This window comes from Vanessa tameamea, chromosome 31 (genome assembly GCF_037043105.1).
Source record: "Vanessa tameamea isolate UH-Manoa-2023 chromosome 31, ilVanTame1 primary haplotype, whole genome shotgun sequence".
Classification (NCBI taxonomy): Eukaryota; Metazoa; Arthropoda; class Insecta; order Lepidoptera; family Nymphalidae; genus Vanessa; species Vanessa tameamea.
Genome location: NC_087339.1, coordinates 4,391,394 through 4,414,528, shown reverse-complemented (window position 1 = coordinate 4,414,528; position 23,135 = coordinate 4,391,394). Strand labels below are relative to the sequence as shown.

General features: G+C 35.4%; 2 protein-coding genes across 3 annotated transcripts in view; one reads left to right on the top strand and one right to left on the bottom strand.

The window, feature by feature from the left end:
* The window catches only part of LOC113393716 (cytoplasmic aconitate hydratase-like), a 46,595-nt gene extending 37,756 nt beyond the window's left edge, over positions 1–8,839 (bottom strand). For both annotated transcript variants that reach the window (XM_064220152.1, XM_064220151.1), the window contains exons 1-2: positions 8,691–8,839; positions 601–696 (exon numbers count right to left, since the gene is read on the bottom strand). In XM_064220152.1, coding sequence (XP_064076222.1) covers positions 601–696; positions 8,691–8,697 — 103 coding nt within the window. In that variant the 5' untranslated portion in view covers positions 8,698–8,839. The remainder of the gene's footprint in view (positions 1–600; positions 697–8,690) is intronic.
* Positions 8,840–10,238: 1,399 nt separating this feature from the next.
* Positions 10,239–22,648, top strand: LOC113393733 (ran GTPase-activating protein 1). Its single transcript, XM_026630759.2, has 12 exons — positions 10,239–10,455; positions 11,255–11,442; positions 11,908–12,042; positions 13,565–13,717; positions 14,223–14,392; positions 15,296–15,398; positions 17,697–17,808; positions 18,874–18,969; positions 19,614–19,739; positions 20,800–20,912; positions 21,662–21,847; positions 22,437–22,648. The coding sequence occupies exons 1-12, from the start codon at positions 10,347–10,349 to the stop codon at positions 22,626–22,628; spliced, it is 1,683 nt and encodes a 560-aa protein (XP_026486544.2). The 5' UTR covers positions 10,239–10,346; the 3' UTR covers positions 22,629–22,648.
* The last annotated feature ends 487 nt before the right edge of the window (positions 22,649–23,135 follow it).

Here is a 23,135-nt window from a genome sequence, read left to right as displayed (position 1 = left end):
CTTAATTTGTTTATAATTCATCTCGTGCTCGGCGGTGAAGGAAAACATCGTGAGGAAACCTGCATGTGTCTAATTTCAACGAAATTCTGCCACATGTGTATTCCACCAACCCGCATTGGAGCAGCGTGGTGGAATATGCTCCATACCTTCTCCTCAACGGGAGAGGAGGCCTTAGCCCAGCAGTGGGAAATTTACAGGCTGATTATGTTTCATGTTATGTAATAATGGTACGGAACCCTTCGTGCGCGAGTCCGACTCGCACTCGACCGATTTTTATTTTCTTGACTTACGAGGCCATCTCCAACCCATCTCCAATCAAATCAAATCAAAAATTTTTATTCAATATAGAAGTGTTTACACTTGCTTATTGATTGTCAAAAATCTACCACCGGTTCGGAATTTAGCACCTCGGACCTGAGAAGAACCGGCGAAAGAAACTCAGCGGGATATTTTTTTTTTTTTTCCATTTTGCATGTACAATAATAATTATATTTTAGTTATTTGAAACAGCCTGGAGGCGATCATTTCATTCCCAAGGTGTGCAATCCTCGGCCTCACCTTCTTTACGAAACATCTAAGTAACTTGGTACAAATCCTCACCGTACTTATCTCCGAGCTGCGACAGGTCATAGTACTTATATCTCTTCCCTTCCAAGTCCAACGACTTCAGTAACTTATTGTATGGATTGTTCGATGCTGAAACAAAAACATCATTTAATATTTAAAAGGCTTTATTTCAAAGAGATAAGGTTCATTTTTGATTGATACTTGGATAGATACCCCAAATCAGATATTCGACCGCCAAACAGCAAAACTTTTGAATGAAATAAAATACTAATGATTGCCCGCGGTTTCGCTTTCATTTTAGGTTTAAAAGTAACTATGGCCTTCCATGGGGCTACATCTTGTTTAATACAAAATTTTAGAAAATTCGAGAAAAACATCCGTTTAGTTGTAAAAGTGTAAACAGACCGACAAAGTTACTTTCGCCTTTATTATATCAATCGTGTCCAAATACATTTCTCAACAATTTTGTTAACCAAAATTTTGTATATTAAACTTCCAGCACATTTTTAGGGTTCCGTAACAAATGGCAAAAAACGGAACCCTTATAGATTCGTCTGTCTGTCTGTCTGTCTGCCTGTCCGTCATGTCACAGCCACTTTCTTCCGAAACTATAAGAACTATACCGTCGAAACTTGATAAGTAGATGTATTGTGTGAACCGCATTAAGATTTTCACACAAAAATAGAAAAAGCAATAAATTTTGGGGGTTCCCCATACTCAGAACTGAATCTCAAAAATTATTTTTTCATCAAACTCATACGTGTGGATCGATGGATAGGCATTCAAAAATGATATCGAGGTTTCCAACATTTTTTTTTCTAAGCTGAATAGTTCGCGCGAGAGACTCTTCCAAAGTCGTAACATGTATGCCCCCCCCCTGTAACTTCTAAAATAAGAGAATGATAAAACTAAAAAATATATATGTATGTAAATAATGTATTTACAATTCTACAGTGACATATATATAAAATGCACAGCCTTTCTTTAAACTCCGTTACATAAACAAATGTATATTATTCAAGTAAACTTCACAATGAAGCGTTTTTGATACGTCAATATTCAAACACTACCGATTCGGAAAGCAGCCTCCAGCGAGAAGAAACGGCAAGAAACTCGCTAATAATAATGAATACAATAAACAAGCTTTCGACATATACATATTCATATGTTAAACGTCCATTGTTGGAAAAGGAAAAGTCTGACTCGTAAGCCAAACTCGAACTCAAATTCCTTTATTCAATATAGAAGCATTACGCAGCGGACCTTTTTTTGTCAAACTAATTAAATACATTTATTGAATATGAATAGAAATAGCCAGGAGGCGATCGTTTGAGACGAGGCCACGAGACTCGTCGCCAGCTGACACAGCGATCTAAAAAATCGGCTCATAAAAGCACTTTTCAATTGTCACGCTAGGGTTGAATCAAATGTGAATCTACGACCGGTTCGTAACGTAGATTCTACCGAGAAGAACTGACAAGAAACTCAGTAGTTACTCTTTCTCAACATCTAAGAATACAGTCATGTTAGTTGAATACAATTATATATGTATGTCACGTCTCCCGCCTGGAAGTCAACGAGCGTTAACTCCGCGCTTTTTTATCATCAATATAATCTTGTATCGAATAATATAAGGCATATTATTCCGATTCTTATTCACCATTTTACAGATTATATCAATTAAAGTATGTCGGATGTAAACTATGTCGTAGGTGTAACTGGCCGCGTCAAAACAAACAAGAATTTCCATTTTTGTAATCTAAAAAATGTACTTTCATACAAACTTTCATACCCAATCTCACCCTTTGGTGATTAATTTTCCGAAACGTTTCAACAGCTCTGTACATTAACAGAAGCTTACATGACTAACAAACAATTTTTTTCTATACAAACTGTCATCAAATTTCACCAACTTAGGTGATGAACAATTAAAAAAAAACCTTAAACATCCGTCTTTAACCAATCATCAAGTCTAAACACTGATTTCCATATATCTAACGCCAAAAACTAATTTCCATTAAACCCCCATAGGGGATGAGTTTTGAGTGCTACCTTCCATGAGGTATCTGTACTAAATTTCATCCCGTAAAACCCCTCACACTCATTCAGTCAGATATTCTACAATATTATTAAGTAAAGAAATACATTGACTCTAGCTATGACGTCACTTGTTTTGATCAAATCAATATTTCCTGTTTATATATGAAAATTATTACTTTATCGTCTAACTAAAGCATAAATTTCTAAAGGCCGTCACGCCCTTAGCAAAGTCGCTTACCGCTGTCTGTCCGTATGTATGCTTAGATCTTTAAAATTACGCAACGGATTTTGATGCGGTTGTTTTAATAGATAGATCGATTCAAGAGGAAGGTTTATATGTATAATACATGCACAATATAGTAGAGAAACACTGATAATTTTTGAGGTTTCTGATGTGATGTCGTAAATAAACACATTTTTTGCGCTTATATAGCAAACGTAACCTACGAGATAGATCAAAATAATGTACTACAGTATTGTACACCTTATAAAGGTCTTCGAAGAGTCCGCGATGGTATATGTCTATCTCTTAGGGATAGCCCACAACAACCCTTTTTTATCCTTTACTTTTTACGAGAAATAATGGCTTATTTTCGAAGCGATTTTAAGCAATACAGCGTTAATCCTTATCCAATTAAGTACCTTAAATACATTGTGCATTTAATATAGATCAATACGGCCCTTTACAGCGTGTGATTTAAATGAATACTTTCGAAGATATTACAGATTTAAAACGCAGGACCATAGCGCTTTGTATTGTCTAACGACTGAAAAACTGTGAACGTTGTAAGACATTCTGTAGTATATTTAGTATCAGCATCGGCGCGAAGCCGGGGCGGGTCGCTAGTATATATTATAGCAAGCTACCACACACGGAGACGAGGCTATACATCTCGCAGGCAACTAGTTTAATTAGCAATCCACTTAAACGCCTAGCCACTTCACTAAACGCTGCTGTTCAACCAGTGTCCTGAATGACACTCAGCCAACTTATCTTTCTAAAAGAAATATATTTATAGTTTAGTATAAAACATAATTATTTGGTTAAATGCTAAATATTCAGAATATCTGTCTGTTGCTCTTTCATGACCAAACCACAAAACCGAATTCGATAAAATTTCGTATGAAACAAGTTTCAACCACAAGTTTATCCCTAAAACGTGACCACCGACCCCTAAAACGGGAGCGAAACCAACGGCAATGAATAATATCTAATTTTTTTTTGTATTCCACTCTCCAGTCTCTGAACATATCGTGGTGCAACGAGCGAGGCCGCTTTGAACGGCTCGTGACGATGTTCCCGCCGAGACACATTTTGCTGATGTTTTTTTTTTTTTATAAATGACACTCGACGACTAACTCCTAAGAGGCAAACGAAGCCGCGACTGTCAACTAGTTATACATATTTCGAGTTCATTTCATCGATGGTCGACCTTGAATTAAAGGTCTTCTGATTTCAAAATACTTAATAGTTATTACGAATTCAATAATTCTATACCATAACACACATTAATATGCAATATAATTTGAATATGACATATGTTGGTGACGTCACAGAAATATATATCACGGCCGGAAATCAGTACAGATAAACAAAAATTTAAACAAAAAAAAAAAAAAACGACTTCAAAAAAACTATTCCAAAACAAATTAATATGCACTAAAAAGTAAAAAAAATAATTGCGTATTCTTGTACAACTTAATAATCAATTAACTTTTTCTACTCATCAATATGTAGGTACGATCTATGAATTTACCACGCGAGAAGGTAGTTGGGTACCTACCCACTTTAAATCTAAAAAAAAAATACAGACTAATCGAGAACCTTCTCCTTTTTGAGGTTCGTTAAAAGTATGCCTAAGCTATAACTTACAATAGTGTAAGTTATTACATTATTGTATATATAGACATTTTATTGGCAATATCAAGATTATTCAAGATAAGTGGGCGTATATTCAAACGATTTTATATATAAACGATTCACAAATTCAGTAAGTTTTTAATTAAACAAATCAATCACCCAGACATATTCGCAATAGTCATCAATATCGATTCGAAACATAAATCACAGAATCTATTACAAAAGAATAAAGATAATGTTGGAAATTAACGATTCGTCGCGAACGCGGTGCGCGGGAAATCTTGAATGTAACTGTCGATCCAAGATGGCTGCCGCGCTACGACGCGACGCTTCACTAGAGCGGCGTTCAACTCCCATTGACGCTCTTTTCCAACCATTATGAATAAACAAGATGGCGCATCATGCCGTCATATATTATAACTAGGTGCGTGAAAGCCTTAAATCATGTTTACTTTATTACGTAATATCAAAATGCAATCTATACAAAGAAACAAAGTTTTCATGTTAATAAAACAGGTATGTACTTTATTTTGTTGTTGATAGATGGCGTTAGTAGTACTTTAAATCGCGCTATAATTGTCTAAAGTTATTATTTTAAGGCTATCGTCATCAAACGTTAAAATTAAAATGGTCATTGGTCACACATCTACTTCCGCCGACGGAAAACGAGGTCCCAAGAAACTCAGTAGTTACTCTTTTTCAACATCTAAAAATACAGTCATGTTAGTTAAATACAATTATGTATGTAAGTTATGTCTCCCACCTGGAAGTCAACGAGCGTTAACTCCACGCTTTTTTATCATCAATATAATCTTGTATCGAATAATATGCCTTCTTTACCGATGTATTTTGTACAATTGACTTGAATCTATGAAACGGCAAAGTTAAATAAAAAAAGTTAATACAAAACTAATGACTTATTTTTATTGATTTCACACCTTGGGAATGAAATGATCGGCTCCAAGCTGTTTCAAATTATGAATTATGAATGGTAAATGTCCATAAAACTTTGCGATTTGAACTTTTACCATCATTCACTTGGTAAATCTTAGGATTTACATGTTAGGTTAGGTTAGGTTGGAATGGTAAAAGTCCCAAAGTCGTCCTTTTATAATTACATTTTTTTTTACATTAGCAGCCTGTAAATTTCCCACTGCTGGGCTAAGGCCTCCTCTCCCTTTTGAGGAGAAGGTTTGGAGCATATTCCACCACACTGCTCCAATGCGGGTTGGTGGAATACACATGTGGCAGAATTTCGTTGAAATTAGACACATGCAGGTTTCCTCACGATATTTTCCTTCACCGCCGAGCACGAGATGAATTATAAACACAAATTAAGCACATGAAACTTCAGTGGTGCCTGCCTGGGTTTGAACCCGAAATCATCGGTAAAGATGAACGCGTTCTAACCACTGGGCCATCTCGGCTCTTTATAATAAATACTTACATTTACCAACTCATGTCGGTAAATCTTAGGTTTTACTGGAAAATCTTTAGATTTACCATAGTTCGAGCTTTTACAGTAACATATATACATAAATCTTAGTTTTATCGTATTCCACGCAACTTGCTAATAGCTCGGGTATATTCTACACTACTAACAATTCGCAATCAACCTTTCTTTATTTAATATAATACAAACACAAATCCTTTTACTATATTCGTTCACGGTAATTTTACTTCCATGTTCCGATAACAGCTTAATCGACATTCAGAACGCCATTTTTTCGCAAATCCATAATGAATATCACAGATTACAGCTCCCGACCAATGACATCGCGTCAATTTGCCGCCAAATGTTGAACAAAAAAATATAAAAAATAAAATTGTAATTGCAATAAACAATTAAAAAAAAAACCTTCTGAGTTCTTGCCCTATCAAAAACAAAAGTAAAAAAAAAAATTTATAATATCACAAATTATTCAAGCTCTCGACCAATGATATCGAGTCAAAAGGGTATACTTACAGATACTTCACAATATGTTTACAACAATATTATGTATATTCACAATAATATAAATATTTTTTGAAAGAAACGGTTGCAATTATTGTAGACACGATGAGGAAAGGTAAACTAACACCTAGTTTCCAACTTCGCAAACTTAATACATCCTTCCACAGCTATTTTTAATTGGCCTAATTAAAATATAACGCTTATCTCAAAAATTCATTGATAAATAAATCATATTACTCAATACAAGATTATATAAGCATAGAACTAATGTTCATTGATTTCTAGAAAGGTTATATAAAAATAATAATTGTACTTTACTGACATGCTATGTCATTAAAATGATAGAAAGTGACCACTGACTTTCTTGCCGTTTCTTCTCGGTAGAATCTACTTTCCGAACCGGTGGAAGCTTTACATTAACATGACGATTCAAAAGTGCATTTATGAGCCTACTTAAATAAGGAATATTTTGATTTCCTTTATTTGTCTTCTTGTGGTTAAAATGAACTATAGATGTTTTGTTATTTATTAAAGATATATGCGTGTGTCAACTTCGTACAGATAAAGTAAAAAAAAAAAGATATTTTTTGAAAAAAGCATAATGGAACATGATCACAGTGCCATCAATCTAAAAGATCAAAATCAGCCTAGCCATTTAAAAAAAATTATACCAACTTCATTGATAGTGGCATTGCACAGACATCAAACAAATTTTTAATTTAAATATAAAATTTAAAAGGCCCAAGTTAATTATTTTTGAAATTAAAAAAAAAATATTAGAGGTTTTTTCCAAATTCAATGTGAAAATATTTTTGTAATAGAGAACAACATCTAAAAATCAAATTATTAGAAAAAAATTGTATATAAAGAATGAATTATCATTTTCCCACCAGAGTGAAACTCATGTACAATTTTGTAAGCCAAAATTTAAATAGACATACTTTTAAAATTGTACTTTACATTAAACAAACTCAACAGATGACGAAGACAACTATCAAAGTATTGGTAATTTAAATGAACATATTTTAACTATAAAAAATATAATGATAAGCTTAAAAATTAATTAAATATTATAAAATAGAATTGAGACGTGTTTGGGACCATGGTTGGAATGAAGTTTTGCTTTATATTAAATAACAGACACAATAAAAAAAATTAAAAACAATTTAAAAAAAAAAAAACTTTAAAACTGTATACAATAGAAAAAGAAAAAGAGGGCAAGATTGTGTGGAGGGGGCATAAAGATTTTTCCTTTCGTGATAAACTTTGGAAGTATAATTAAAGTGTACATAAGCACTCAAGTGGAATAGAGTTGTATTATAAAAAAAGATATATTAATCAAGAACCTACAGTACTGTATAAGCCTACATATTATTTTTCTTTTTTTTTCAATGTGAATAGGCTATAGAAGTGACTACAGTGTATTTCAGACAATGTTGTAAATTTGAAAAATAATATATAAATACTTTTTTAAGTTCTAAGCTATCTTATAAAAGCTATTTGAATATTAGTTTCAATGGAAATTGGTTTTATTTATTTATTTAAAAATCTTTATTGACCTAAATAGGAACTCAAGTTTAGGCAATGCAGAAATGTATGGAACAGGTTCTACAACTAAATATTTATTTTTAAAAAATATATACACATGTGTAATAAAGATTAAACATTAAAAAATAACTGCAAATAAAATAAAATGAATAACCAAAATTCTCAATCAAATTCCAAAAATAAATAATATATCTAACTATAAAAGTAACATTGTATAACTGAACTTTTGACATTAATAAATATTCCAATTGTTGAGGGTCAATAATAAACGGGAATAAAATGTAAATCATGTGAAAAAACCAAGCACAATAAACTAATTCAATTCAAATTTGACTACGAAACTATCGTAGGCACCTTGTTACCAATGCTCAAAACAAAAATTTTACATGTAATACGCAAATTGGACTGTCGGCAAGGAAATTAATATTGGTATAAAACACATTTAAAAGAAAATAATTCTATTTACAATGAGTAACCTTGAAAGTTTTTTTGCTTGGTTTGCTTAGCGATATAGTTATTAATTAAACGAATAAATAAGCTCAAAGGTTAAATGACGATGAGAACATATAAATTAAACACCTCATAATGTTATTAGAGACAGAGATAATTATGATATTTACGTCGTGATTGCATTTTATTATCTGATAAGAATAAGACGAAGGAGTTAAAAAGTACAATCGAAAGTTCATAAATTAAAAATGTAAAAAAAAAAATACACACCCGCCATGGTGTCCAGTCAAAAAGTCACGTAGACCTAGTGATTGAACTATCGAAAATTTATCGTAAATTAATGGGAAATAACTGAAATAACAATACTACGGTAGTCGAACAATCACTGTCATTCCGAACTACTGTCTGACTGACACACAAATACAACGTTTGGAAAGCAAGTATTATGACTGCACACTAGCGTTTTTATAACGGCTAACCACTTCATATAAAACACATGAATAATATTTCAATATGAATCTATGTCAATGATTTTATTAATTTAATATTTAAGGTTATATTTAATTAGATGCTAATAATTTACAGCGTTCCTACGCATAAAAATTAGTTAGAATACAATTTGTAAACTATTTTCAAATTAATAGTACACACTAAAAACGTTCATGTATACATTTCCTAAGACTAAGGTCAACTAATGCTATATAATATATGCACAATCACAGTATATATTTAATTTGTAATGCATGTGTTTGAATACATTTAGTATGTTTTTATATTTCTTACGTAACACCCGCTTGGATATCGATGAAATACAAATTTTATATACCAAAGATCGCCGTAAAAAGCCCATGATTTTAAGAGAATTTGAAATCCAACTTACTTGGTTAACAATGTATTCATTATATTTGATACTTAGCACTAGTAAATTGATAATTAACTTTTTTAAATAACTGTCGTGATTTTTCGAAAAAATACATGACAATTAAAATATTCTTACGACCTATACCAAAATAATCATTACATAGATACTCTTTTATGGAATTACAAAATCTATATCATCATACAAATGTAAATCAATATCCTTAATAATTAAAAAAAAACTAAGGTCTCTAAATTATAAATAGTTCGATTCAACCGTCTCTTTACTTGTTAATAACCAATTGCTACATCTCAGGTGTTAAACAATGCTATTGAATAAAAAGGCAACTACTTTTTTGTGTGTTTGGCATTATAAATAAAACACTCTTAAATAATTTAACGTATAGAGACTTTATCCGTATAGATCCCTGACTTATACGGATAAAATCTACGTGGCTATAAATATATCATTGTCATTTCATAATAAAATTCCTTAAATACATTTAGATTTAAATTAATTAATTCAATTACATGTTAAAAAAACTTTGATTAATAAGGCTTATTACTCGATAAAGAATTATGTAAATGAAAAAAGAGTGTAGTTAGTATTCGTTGATTTCCATGCGGGACAAGTAATAATTAATTTTATTGTATTTAATAATCTATTTAAGAGTAAATACTTTCTTCCATTTTATTGCCGTTTGCGAGCCAGTGGTAATAATTTAATTTGACTTTATTTTGTGACATAATCTTAAGGAAACGTATTTTTCATACATTTAAAAAATATAAATAAATAATAACATTAATATACAGCATGAATTTATGAAATAGTATTTTATTAAATATACGTATACGAGTATTTTGCTATATAATATGCATTATTTGAAAAATAATCTTATCATAAAATGACTTTGGAGTATGCGTATAATAGACGTCACTACGAAAGTTGACAATCGATCGAATTGACTTTTTTATTGACAAGCGGAGCGAAGAAAAATTAAAAAAAATCCGTTGCTACGATTGTTTTCTTGTTGATTTTTATTTATTAAACAAATAGAATAACTTAAAATGTCGTTCGATTTGAACGCAATATGTACAGCTTTAAACGAACCAAATAGAACAGTGAGTGGTGTTGATTTTTCTGGAAGATCGTTGAAATTGGATAACGAAAACGATGGTACGTAAATATTAAATAACACGTGAAACATCGACAATATTATAAGCCTACTCAATACAGCTATAGTTATACCGTTAAATAATAATAATTTAATTCATAATTTACATCAATATATATCATTATTTATTAATATATAACCTCTTTATCAACCGCCTTTTTATACACAAACATAACACTTGCTTAAAAATATCTTAGTGGATATGTTATATTGGATTACATGTACAAAAAGCTTCAATAAGTTTTTAGCAAGCTGATAATAATGTAGACACTCATTAACATTGTTTCTTTAAATATTAAACAATTATTTCATGAATTCATCATCATCATCATTATGAACCTGCCCATCTCAATTTTACTTGGAGTCGGCGCAGTATGTCTTCTCTGTCGGACGTCATCTCACAAATAACATTCTTTCTAACCATATCGTCTTTCACACAAGCCATCCATCGTTTCTTTGGTCGTCCCCTATCTCTGTATCCATCCACATCCATTCTCAAAACCTTTCTCACAACATGGTTCTCATTCCTTCGCGTAACATGCTCATAACACGACAGCCGGTTTCCAGATAGCTTCTCGGTTACCGGTGACACTTTCAAATATTTAATTCCTCTTATGCACTCATTCCTTACTCTATCCATTTGTGTAACACCACACATTCCTCTCAGCATTCTCATCTCCGCCACATGCAATTTTATTAATTATAATAATCATATCGCTGCTTCGTAGAATAATAAACCAACAACCATACTGGTTTCATTTGTGTTATATTATTTTTTAATAAGTGTTATGGTTATTTCAGCACAGCCAATTGTGAATGCTATCAATGCATGTCCAGACTTAGAATACCTGACTTTGACGGGCAACACTCTTGGAGTGGAAGCCGCACGAGCCATAGCTAAAGCGTTAGCCCAGCATCCCGAGTTAAAAACAGCGAGATTCTCAGACATGTTTACCGGGAGAATGAAAACAGAGATCCCACCAGCTTTAGTAAGTAATTTATCCTTTTGATGCCTATAATACGGACGGCGGACGAGCATATGGGCCACCTGATGGAAAGTGGTCATCACCGCCCAAAGACAAAGGTGCTGTAAGAAATATTAACCATTCCTTACATCATCATGTCCCTTTTGCCTGTGATTACACTGGCTCACTCACCCTTCTAACCGGAACACAACAATACAGAGTACTGTTATTTGGCGGCAGAATATCTAAGTGTTTGAGACCGTAAATGTCAACTTTTTAACATAAAATTCAAAAATGTATGAAAAAATCTTTCATCACTAGCAAAGTTTTAACGGTTAAGGTTAACAAGAAGAAAGAAGACTACTGAATAGTTTACTGTATGTGAATTCACAAGATAAAAATCATTTTGTACTTAAATTTATATAATATATACATTAATTAATATCCGAATGTACTTCCTAAAGTAATAACTATAATAATCTATTCTAGAGTGCACTCGGTGACGGCATGATAGAAGCCGGTGCCCGTCTTTCGATTCTGGACTTGAGTGACAACGCGTTTGGTCCCATCGGTGTTGAGGGTTTGGCGAAGTTGCTACAAAGCGATGTGTGCTCACAATTACAGGTGAGATATTTATTTGACCGAACTATTTTCTTCGGGTTGGGTTCAAACAGAGCGGCCTTTTTTTTTGTAATTTCTTAAAAATAAAATTGGAATAAGCTGTGTGTGACACTTGTACGTTGAGATCTTGGATAAAGCGACTGCTGCTTACCGTAACCACTCTTCACTACTTCGGTAAAACAAGACGGTCTCTTATTTTTGGTCTCTCTCATTGCAACAGCCGTGAGCAAAAAAAAACTGAGTACTTTTGCCGTATCAGTTAACAAAGATCACTATGAGTACTACACTACGCTCGCCAACTGGAAGTGGCCTGTATGGACGAAGTGACTCGCAACCAAATCTAACCAGCGTTGATACAGTATCCGAACATGGCGACAATATAAGGATTACTCTTCGTAATAAAAGGAAGCACATGGCGGATGGTGAAAACCTTGAACCTAATGCAAAAAAATTTTTGTGATATTTTTAGCATGTTTAAGCTGGATATTAGTATGTTATATTCTGTAATAATGTATTTGATATTCTGTCTGATACGCCCTGCTGAGCTAGAGCCTCTTTTGAGGAAAAGATTTGGAACTTATTTCACAACACTCTAATGCACTTGGCATTAGAGTGTTTTGGAATAAGTTTTACACTCATGCGGGTATCCTCCCGTGGTTTTCTTACACAAGTTTAATTATAAATACAAATTAATTATGTATATATGTGCTTATCTTAATTATGTGTATTAAAACTAATTAAAAAGAAATTTAAAAAAAAAATTAATTAAAACTAATGTATTAAAACCTATAATATTCGGATATTCAAGAGCGGTATCCAGTCACTCGGTGTGCCTAGTCCGAGATTTTTTACTTATTCTATAGATTTGATGGTTACTAAGATTTGTATGGGTTCAAAACAGCGCCATCTAGTGACAGAAATCGGAATCACAACTTTTTACTTTGTCGTTAACGAGTTTATAATTTATTGTACCATTCGATTGTGACGACGTGAACGCTCGTGTTTGGTTATTTCCAGTATTTTGCGAGTGCAGGTGTTAATAACAATGACGTTAATAATGAGTAATTTTGTCAATTCAAATTTATTATTTCAACACAGTAGGAATAAAGATAAACAAACTTTAGATTTAAGTTTTAAGCTCGGCTATATTGATACTACTAAGAGTTTATGATTAATATGTCTCTATTTATAATACGACACTGTTACACTTAACTACTTGTATCCGCTTTAATGTTACTTCCAAAATTCCGATAACAGTTTCGTCGACGTTCAAAACGCCATTTTTCGCAAATCCATAGTGAATATCATAGACTAATCGAGCTCTCGACCAATGATGTCGCGTCAATTTGCTGTCAAATGTTGTTTATTTGGCTTTTCTCCTCTTATGGTTGGAATAGAGTGTATTACACTTGCTTATCGATCGACAGAATTCTATCACTATCGCAATAAAACTCGGACTAGGCATATATAACATACAACCTAACATTAAGAATACTTTATAACAGGTTTTTGTTTTTTTTTTCAGGAGTTACGCCTAAACAATAATGGTTTAGGTATAACCGGAGGTCGGTTGCTGGCGAAGGCTTTGTCAGCGAATCCGCGCAGCCTCCGTGTGTTCATAGCGGGACGCAACAGATTGGAAAACGAGGGGGCGAAAGCGTTGGCTGGTGTTTTTCGAGTAAGTTTACATTATTTGAAAATTTTTTTTTGAAATTAGAACTGAGTTTGTGAGTTTTTTTTTAGTTATTGCTTAAATGGTCTCGGATTCGAAAGTAGAACTGAGTATTTTGGTCGTAACCGCCCATAGACAATAGTGCTGTAAGAAATATTAACCATTCCTTACATCACCAATGCGCCACCAACCGTGGAATTAAGATTTTTATTATAATACTTATGATTTTTCGGTTTAGTGGTTTGACCGTCATTACTCTCCCGTTAATAATTTAAGATAAAATTTTTAATGACTCAATCCCGTTTTTGAGCTTAGGTTCGAGATCTGCCAAATATTCGAGATGGGCCGATATGGTCTAGTGGTTGGAACGCGAAATTCTGCCACATGGATTGGTCAACCGGTATTGGAGCAGCGCGGTGAAGCTTCCTCTCAAAGGGAGAGGAGGCCTCAGCCCAGCGGTGGGAATATGTATCCGATCTGGCCTAACGGGAGAATCGGTTTCGGTTTCCAGTCGATGGGCACCCTGGAGGAGATCGCGATGCCGCAGAACGGCATCTACCACGTGGGCATCGCGGCGCTGTCGGAGGCGCTGAAGCACAACCCGCGCCTGGCGCGCCTCAACCTCAACGACAACACCGTCGGGCCGCGCGGCGCCGCCGCCCTCGCCGCCGCGCTGCCGAGGTACGTCAGCACATTCTAACGCCAAACAGCGGTCAGTATTGTTGTGCTCCGGCTTGAGGATGAGTGAGCCAGTGTAACTACAGGCACGAGGGACGTAACATCTTAGTTCGGGATATAAGGAATGGGTAATACTTTTTACAATGCCAGCCTTTAATAATAATAAATAAATATTGGACAACATCACATACATTACTCTGATCCCAATGTAAGTAGCTAAAGCACTTGTGTTATGGAAGATCAGAAGTGACGACGGCACCACAAACACCCAGACCCGAGACAACATAGAAAACTAATGAACTTTTTCTACATCGACTCGTGGCTCATGAAAACCGGTGTACGCACTACTCGACCACGGAGGTCGTCAAAGTCTCCTATACGATCTGTTATTATTAATTTTTTTTTACAAACAGTCCGGGTAGGCATGTGACTCCAATCCACCTGGTGGTAAATGGCAGTAGAGTCTAAACGCTAAGACGGCCAGTACAGATGCCTGGACTGACACTACTTAGGGGCCCACCTAACACATATCTAAACGTAGACTTGAATTAAATTAATTTAATCAGTTTGATTAATCGCAGGACTCGCAGGACTGCAAACCACATGATCTGTTTAATTTAATAAAATTATGGATTCATTCGCATTGTCGTCTATTTTTGACTTTGACTTGACTTGGAGGGGGGGGTCTTTAATCCACGGGGCCCTGTGCTAAAGCCCAAAAAGCCATATGGTAGATCCGGCCCTGAACCAGGTTATACGAGGAGGGGAACACGTGTGCTGGAAGTGAGTTCCATTTTAAGGCGCTTCGACAATGAAAAGAGTTACCAATCTTCTTGGGCAAGGGGTCGATGTCAGAGGATATTGTTCGCTCATAAAATTAAATTGAACAATAATCATCCTTCACAGATTAAAAAACCTGAAATCAATAAACTTTGGCGACTGTCTGCTGAAGAGTTCGGGCGCTCGTGCTTTGGCGCAAGGGCTCAAGGAGAACTCTGTCTTGTTAGAGGTATGGCGTATATACATTTAAATACAATTAACTATATTATATAAATTACTAACGATAAATCTTTTGTATTGGCCGACTGAATAATACTTACTAAACCAATATACAGCCTATTCCAATTGTAGTAGGAATAAAGGTAAACATAACACGCTTTAAATGTGGTACTTTCGGTGGTGAAAAATAAATTATGAAATTGGATAAGAATTAAAATATATCCAGTAATGTACTTGAATATTTTGATTTCGAGTCATAAAAGTGCATTATTAATTTGTTATATTAAAATTAATTTTTAGTCTGTATATCACGTGACCTAAAACACGAGCCGCCATGGTGTGACGTCAGACAGGCAAAAACTGTCATATCAATATAACCTGGCACTTTTGATAAGCAACTTTTATGGTGTTTTAATGTTAGTATTTGTTACATTAAACTCCAACGATGGCGATTGTAATTCATTATTTTCCCAAAAAACACCAAATATTTATAGCTGTTAACGTTGAATGAGTACCGGTCGTACATAAACGACTGTTGTTTTTAACAATCTGACGTCATCGAAATGACTTATAGCGGAAATAAAAACGGTTTAAAGTTTAATTTAATTTTATGGCAAGGAAGCGTGTTTACTCTGTATACGCATGTATTATTTTTTTTGTGGCTTATTAATAGGAAAGTCAACATTTCGTGTGTAGTTTTTCAATTATAGTAGAATATCATATTTAGTCTATGATGGTGGCAGGTGTGTATCCCTTGACCGTGTCTAGCTGCTTCACATTACTAACCAACGCTAGTGCTCCGGATATCCGTCCACTAATCCACTCGACGCTTCGACCCCCAAGCGCTTCCATCACAGTCAAGTTTTTGTCGATACGTAGCGCATGTTGGACCGTATTGGCAAAGACTTGATGATGACGGGAAGGGCTGACTGGAGGTGGGGGGGGGGGCGACCTCGAACGGAAGTTCATCGAGTGACGGCGCGGCATGTGTGTTGGTGGTCATTCGGACGGAGTGGCGGAGGATTTCATTGTAAAGATGATTGTTCGATAGTCCATTTCAACGGTAGGATGTGTAGAAATAAATAAACCTTATTATAGACTATTCGACTGGTTTTTAAAATCTATTTTATATTGTTTTGGTAGAGGTTAAGGAATCAAGTAAGATTGTTCTTTTTTTTTTTTTTTAATTCTTGTACATATTTGCTGAAAAATATCAAATTAAAAGTTCAATATTTAAATAGCGCGCGAAAAAGATACTTTGATAATATGGCGCCGCAATGGGGTCGGTGACGTCGCTTGCCTGTATTGTAATTAGTGGCACATGTAACCCACATACGGTAGGCAAACGAGGTTAACGAGCAAGTGACGTCATCATGAGCCCGACCGATCGGGAGAGTTTTGTGTCACGCGACAAACGTTTAAAAAAATGCATTTTTATTTATGGATTTTTGAATAAATTAATTATTATTTTCAACTTTCGTTAGTAAATAACCGTTTTTAAACTCATAGTATATACTGATTACAATAATTGACACTTTATTTTTCGCATCGTCAAAAAGCATATTCATGCTCAACAAACAGTTCTTGATTAATATATCTTTATTTATAATACAACACTCAACAACTTATATCGACTTAAAGTTAAACCAATCTATCTTGATGTAGTTAATAAAGTATTTGAGGAATCCCTTTGGATTTGAAGCTTTAGTAAAAGAATCCCGCATTTATAATTAGAAAACAGAGACGACTGTCATTGAAAATATGATGTCCACTGCTAGATTTGTTAATGATCCTCATAGTATTCAAAGGAACCAAAGGAAGGAATCCAAGCGTCAGTAAAGCGATGGTAAAAAGTCCCACCAACGATCCTGATCCCTAAGTCTATTCTCGTCAACATTGCTAACACAAGTTAAGATAAGTTTAAAAGGGGTTAATAGGAATATCTGTAATTCCTTAATTCATTTTGGGGCATTGTTATTATTTATAAAAAAAAAAAAAAAAAAAATGGAGCTGTTTTCATTTGTCGAAAATGAGCTGTTCGGGTTATTTGAAATACTCGACTCGGAGACTGCCTTCGGAGTGATTCGCCTAAACTCAAATACGGTATAGTTGCGTCAAAACGAAATCTTTCACGGATTCATATTCAACATCGCGTCGAGTCAAAGACGATTTTTTTTTTTTTTTTTTTTTTTTTTTTTTTTTTTTTTTTTTTTTTTTTTTTTTATATTTGCTACATGAGAAAATGTATGTACAATAATTGGAATATTATTAAAATGTAATTTTTGACTTTGTTTCCCGATCATTTCAGTCAGTCGACCTCAGCCACAACGAGATCGGCCGCGAGGCGTGCATGGAGGTCGTGGACGCGCTGACGGCGCCGCCCGACAGCGCGGAGCGGCTCACGAGGGTCGTGCTCGCGGGTGAGCCTTGCCTTCCGATATCTGCTTTGATATCGGAATTTGTTTTTCTGCTTCTCAATTTGTTTTTGATAATGTTATGTATGTACGCAAAAACATAAACGATTTTCCCAGAAATTGTGACGTACATTCTATTAACACTAGGAACAAGAATAAACTTGTTACTCCAAGTACCCGATTACACAGGGCTAGTAACTCTTTTTTGGGGCAATGTATACGTTTTTACAACAGGATCCCAGAAAACGTTCAAAATTATTCAATTATAAAATTCAAAAGAATCGTTAAAGAGCGTTTGTGTGCTAAAGGATATTACAACACTAATGACTTTTTAGTTGACTGCACACCTTGGGAATGAAATGATCGCCTCCAGGCTGTTTCAAATAACTAAAATATAATTATCATTGTACATTGAAAATGGTTAAAAAAAAATATATATATATCCCGCTGAGTTTCTTTCGCCGGTTCTTCTCAGGTCCGAGGTGCTAAATTCCGAACCGGTGGTAGATTTTTGACAATCAATAAGCAAGTGTAAACACTTCTATATTGAATAAAGATTTTTGATTTGATTTGATTTGATCTGATCGCGATACGACGTTTTGGAACTGATATACGCACGATTCTTTTTTTTTTTTTAATTTTTAATCCGGCAAATGTGCTACTTGTTGGTCCCCACTATAGAGATTGGCGCTGTTGAATTTTTTATTGACATGGAGGCGTAAGGGCAGCCTGATGGCAAGTGGACACCACCATACATAGACAACGGTGCTGTTTGGCGGTAGATTGTCTGATTAGTGAATAGTACCTACCCGGATGCGCCACCGTCCTTGGAACACGGAAGTCATATAGTTGATTACACAATCTATCCTGTTAAATTATAAGTTATCTATAGCCGACTGTGTATAGTCTGTGGTAAATTTCGCGCCATTTTCTTTCTTCTCAGCATTACTCTGCTCTGTGACACAATAAAGACTGTTCTTTATGATTGAAACTCTTATTACAAAAAGGCAAATCCATTAAGTACTTTAAGATATCCATATATTATTTTTTGTTTATTTTTTTTGTCGTCAGGCAACAGTTTAGGAGGTGCGGCGAACAAGCAAACGATGAAAAGTAAACTGGGACCGTCGGCGGAACTCAGCGACGGCGAAGGAAGCGAAGACGAATGCACGTACTTCCTTATTTACATTACAAATCCGAAAGTAACTTATTGTCTTGCTGTCCGTTGCTTCACACGGTCAAACCACTGGATCGTATCTGATGGGATTTCGTATGAAGCAAGTTTGAACCCCAAGGATGGATAAATGTTACTTTTTCTACTTAACACTTGACAATTATTTAGTAGTACGCGACTTACAAGTTAAAGCCGAGATGGCCCAGTGGTTAGAACGCGTGCATCTTAACCGATGATTTCGGGTTCAAACCCAGACAAGCACCACTGAATTTACATGTGCTTAATTTGTGTTTATAATTCATCTCGTGCTCGGCGGTGAAGGAAAACGTCGTGAGGAAACCTGCATGTGTCTAATTTCAACGAAATTCTGCCACATGTGTATTCCGCCAACCCGCATTGGAGCAGCGTGGTGGAATATGCTCGAAACCTTCTCCTCAAATGGAGAGGAGGCCTTAGCCCAGCAGTGGGAAATTTACAGGCTGCTTATGTATGTATGACTTACAAGTATTACATTCCACCAGAAGATAAAAAAGTGGGGGGGGGGGGGTGGAACTCGTCGGTGGGCGTTGGGTCGCTTTCGCATGCTAACCTCGACTCGAAATCGATTTGATGCAAATATTATTCGTTCTGTGTCTAGATGTATCCGGTTCGGAGGATGACGACGATGAATCCGAACAGGAGAATTCAGAGGATAGCGCCACGGAGGACGCTCAGCACTTCGAGACCGGCCTCGACACCGGGAACGTAACGTTGGAGCAGACCGGTGAAAGTTTATCCAGTATTATAAGTCGTAGACTTTTTAAATTTATTAATACAGGGGAACCCCCGGTAATCCGTCATAAGTTTTGCAGAGTTTTAACGAATTTGTCGTATTATAGAGTACTTCCTGAGAATCAAAATCAAAATATACTTTATTCGAGTAGGCTTTTACGAGCACTTTTGAATCGTCGTTTAAAAAACTATTTAAAGTAAAGCTACCACCGGTTCGGATTAGATTCTACCGAGAGGAACCGGCGAGAAAGTCTGTAGTTACTCTTTTTCGACATCTAAAAATACAGTCACGTTAGTTGAATACAATTATATATGTATGTCACGTCTCCCGCCTGGAAGTCAACGAGCGTTAACTCCACGCTTTTTTATCATCAATATAATCTCGTATCGAATAATGTGCCTTCTTTACCGATGGATTTTTACGACCCCTTGTACAGACAAATCACATATACAATGATAAGACTCTATATGTTGTACTCTGAAGTACCAATCATACTTCCTACCAATGTAGTATTACGTGTAGTCGAATTCAAACTAAGCAAACAGAATAAAAACAAAAAACGTACAAGTTGTAATCCGCTCAATCTTTGTGTATTAACTATAGCCTATTCCAATGGAAGTAGGAAAAATGATAAACAAACCTTAGATTCACGTATTTCATGCGATTCGCTAATAACTCGGCTATATTGTGCACTACTGAGAGTTTACGATTAACATATCTCTATTTATAATACAACGCTGTTGCACTTGACTACTTATAACCACTTTAATTTTACTTCCAAAGTTCCGATAACAGTTTCGTCGACGTTCAAACGGCAATCGCAAATCCATAGCGAATATCATAGACTAATCGAGCTCTCGACCAATGATGTCGCGTCGATTTGCCGTCAAATGTTGTTTATTTGGCTTCTCTCCTCTTATGGTTGGAATACAGTATATCTTAACGACGATTGTCAGAAAGATATTCAATAATAATAGACATTTCGGATTACAGGGCCCGGAGTCCACTGTACCATAGAATAGTCAGTAACTAATGTTTATATCTTTTCTAGATATCGTAAAAGAAGTTGAAACGGACGTCGGTAAATTCTTGCACGAACCAACGTTGGACAATCTGACCAAGCTTGGATCAAACGCCGCTGACGTCATCGATGTTCATCTACAGGTTTTTTTTTTTGTTTTTTGTAAAATGGATGGAAAAGCAAATAGGCTATCTGATGGTAAGTGGTAACCATCGCCATTGGTTCTATGAGAAATATTAACCATTCCTTATAACACCAATGCGTGGTATGGGGTGGTAGCAAGTATATCAATCAGAATTATCGACATTAAAATATTGCTAAAAGTGACTCCAAGTCGGTTCTGAACCGAGAATATTATGTCCCATGGCTGTCACGTATTGAACAGAACTCTTGAAAGGGGGGGGGGAGATTCATCTCAGTCACGACCTCCTTAGTTGTTCCTTATGCAATGGAAAGGAAACTCGTCTGGATGCACGCATTCAGAGCTGACTACACAGAGTGATCTCGATCCCCAGCGTCCCGACCTCGTCTAGGCTATTAAAAAACTAGAAAGCCCCACCTCAAACGCTCACAGGCCGAGAACATGCGCTTGAGGGGCTGAGCCAAAAAACTTGTAAACATAAAATATATACCAGAGGATGCAGCGTGTTTCGAAAAAGTTTTTAATATAAACAATATTTACAAATAAAAATAATTTGAATATGTATTTAAACAATAAATGTGGACCCCTCGGCTTAGTAGGTTTCTAGTCACAGGAGACTGGAACTTATTTACCCCTGAAGGCCTGTCCATAGTACTACGCATGTTTGCATCAGGAGCGACTGCAGCAGATTAACAACTACAGTAACGACGCAATTAATTTTACTAAGAATATATAATAATTAAATTTCAGTCAATACACGACCCGGAGAGTCTGATCCACGCGTACGTGGAGGCGCTCTGCTGCGTGTCGGGCCTCTCGGCGGACAGCGCGTCCGCAGCGGAGAGCGCCAGCCGTCTCTTTCACACAGTCGTCGCTAGAGCGAAACAGCAATGGCCGCTCGCGAACGCGCTCCTTCGGGCCTTGCAACTTATTAAAGTAAGCGTCTCTTATTCATTTGAATCTCAAATCGGTTAAGATGTCTGCGCAAGACTTTTGAATCGTCCTTTTACAAACTACATTAAGTAAAGCTAGCACCGGTTCGGAATGCAGATTCTACCGAGAAGACCCAGCGAGAAGCTCAGTATTTACTCTTTTTCAACATTTAAAATACAAAGTTATGTTAGCCAAATACAATGATATATTCTTTAAAACGAAAAGTCGAAGTCGAAATCTTTATTCAATATAGAAGCGTTACGTTTTGGTTCGGAATGAAACACTTCAGATCTCAGGAGAACCGGCGACGGAACAGTTTTGAAATTCAAAGAAATTGTTATGAAAACTTTGGAAGTGAAATTAAAGCGGATATAAGTAGTTAAGTGTAACAGTGTTGTATTATAAATAGAGATATGTTAATCGTAAACTCTCAGTAGTGCACAATATGGCTGAGTTATTAGCGAATCGCATGAAATACGTATGTCTGATTTTGTTTATCTTTTTTCCTTATTCGATTGGATTCGTTTTATTCCCAAGGTGTGCATAAAAATTTTAGATTTCTCGTTGTGGATTAATTGTAATTATTTTTCAGTCGGAAAACAAAGACTACAAGGTACGCTGGCGCCTATCCTCCTGTTACTTGGTACTGGCAAAGCAGATCGACGAGCCATACTTCCCCAACGCTCTCCGAGACACGCTCAAGTTCTTCATTTCAAGCAAGATGGCGACATTTCCGGGTGAAGTGAAGGACATCGTCGAGAAACATCCGAACTTATATACTTAGAATAAATGAGTTGATAAGAATTGTTTTTAATTTTTATAGAATAGTGAGAAGATTCGCCTTCACACCGACCTTCGACCTTCGGGTGTATTTTTTTAATAAAGAGAATTATTTGATATAAACACACCAGAAATACACCATACATACAAACAGTAGACTATTTGACTAGTTTTTAAAATTTTATATTATTAAGTAGAGGTTAAGGAACCCAGTGGAAGTTGTTTTTTTATTCTGGTACATATTTGCTGAAAAATATTCAATGAAAAATTCCATATTTAAATAGCGCGCGAAAACGCTGCTTTGACAATATGGCGCTGCAATGGGGTCGGTGACGTCGCTTGCCTGTATTGTAATCTGTGGCACATATAATCCACATACTGTAGGCAAACGAGGTTAACAAGCAAGTGACGTCATCATATACCCGACCAATCGGGAGCGTTTTGTGTCACGTGACAAACGTTTAAAAAAATGCATTTTTGTTTATGGATTTTTGAATAAATAAATTAATAT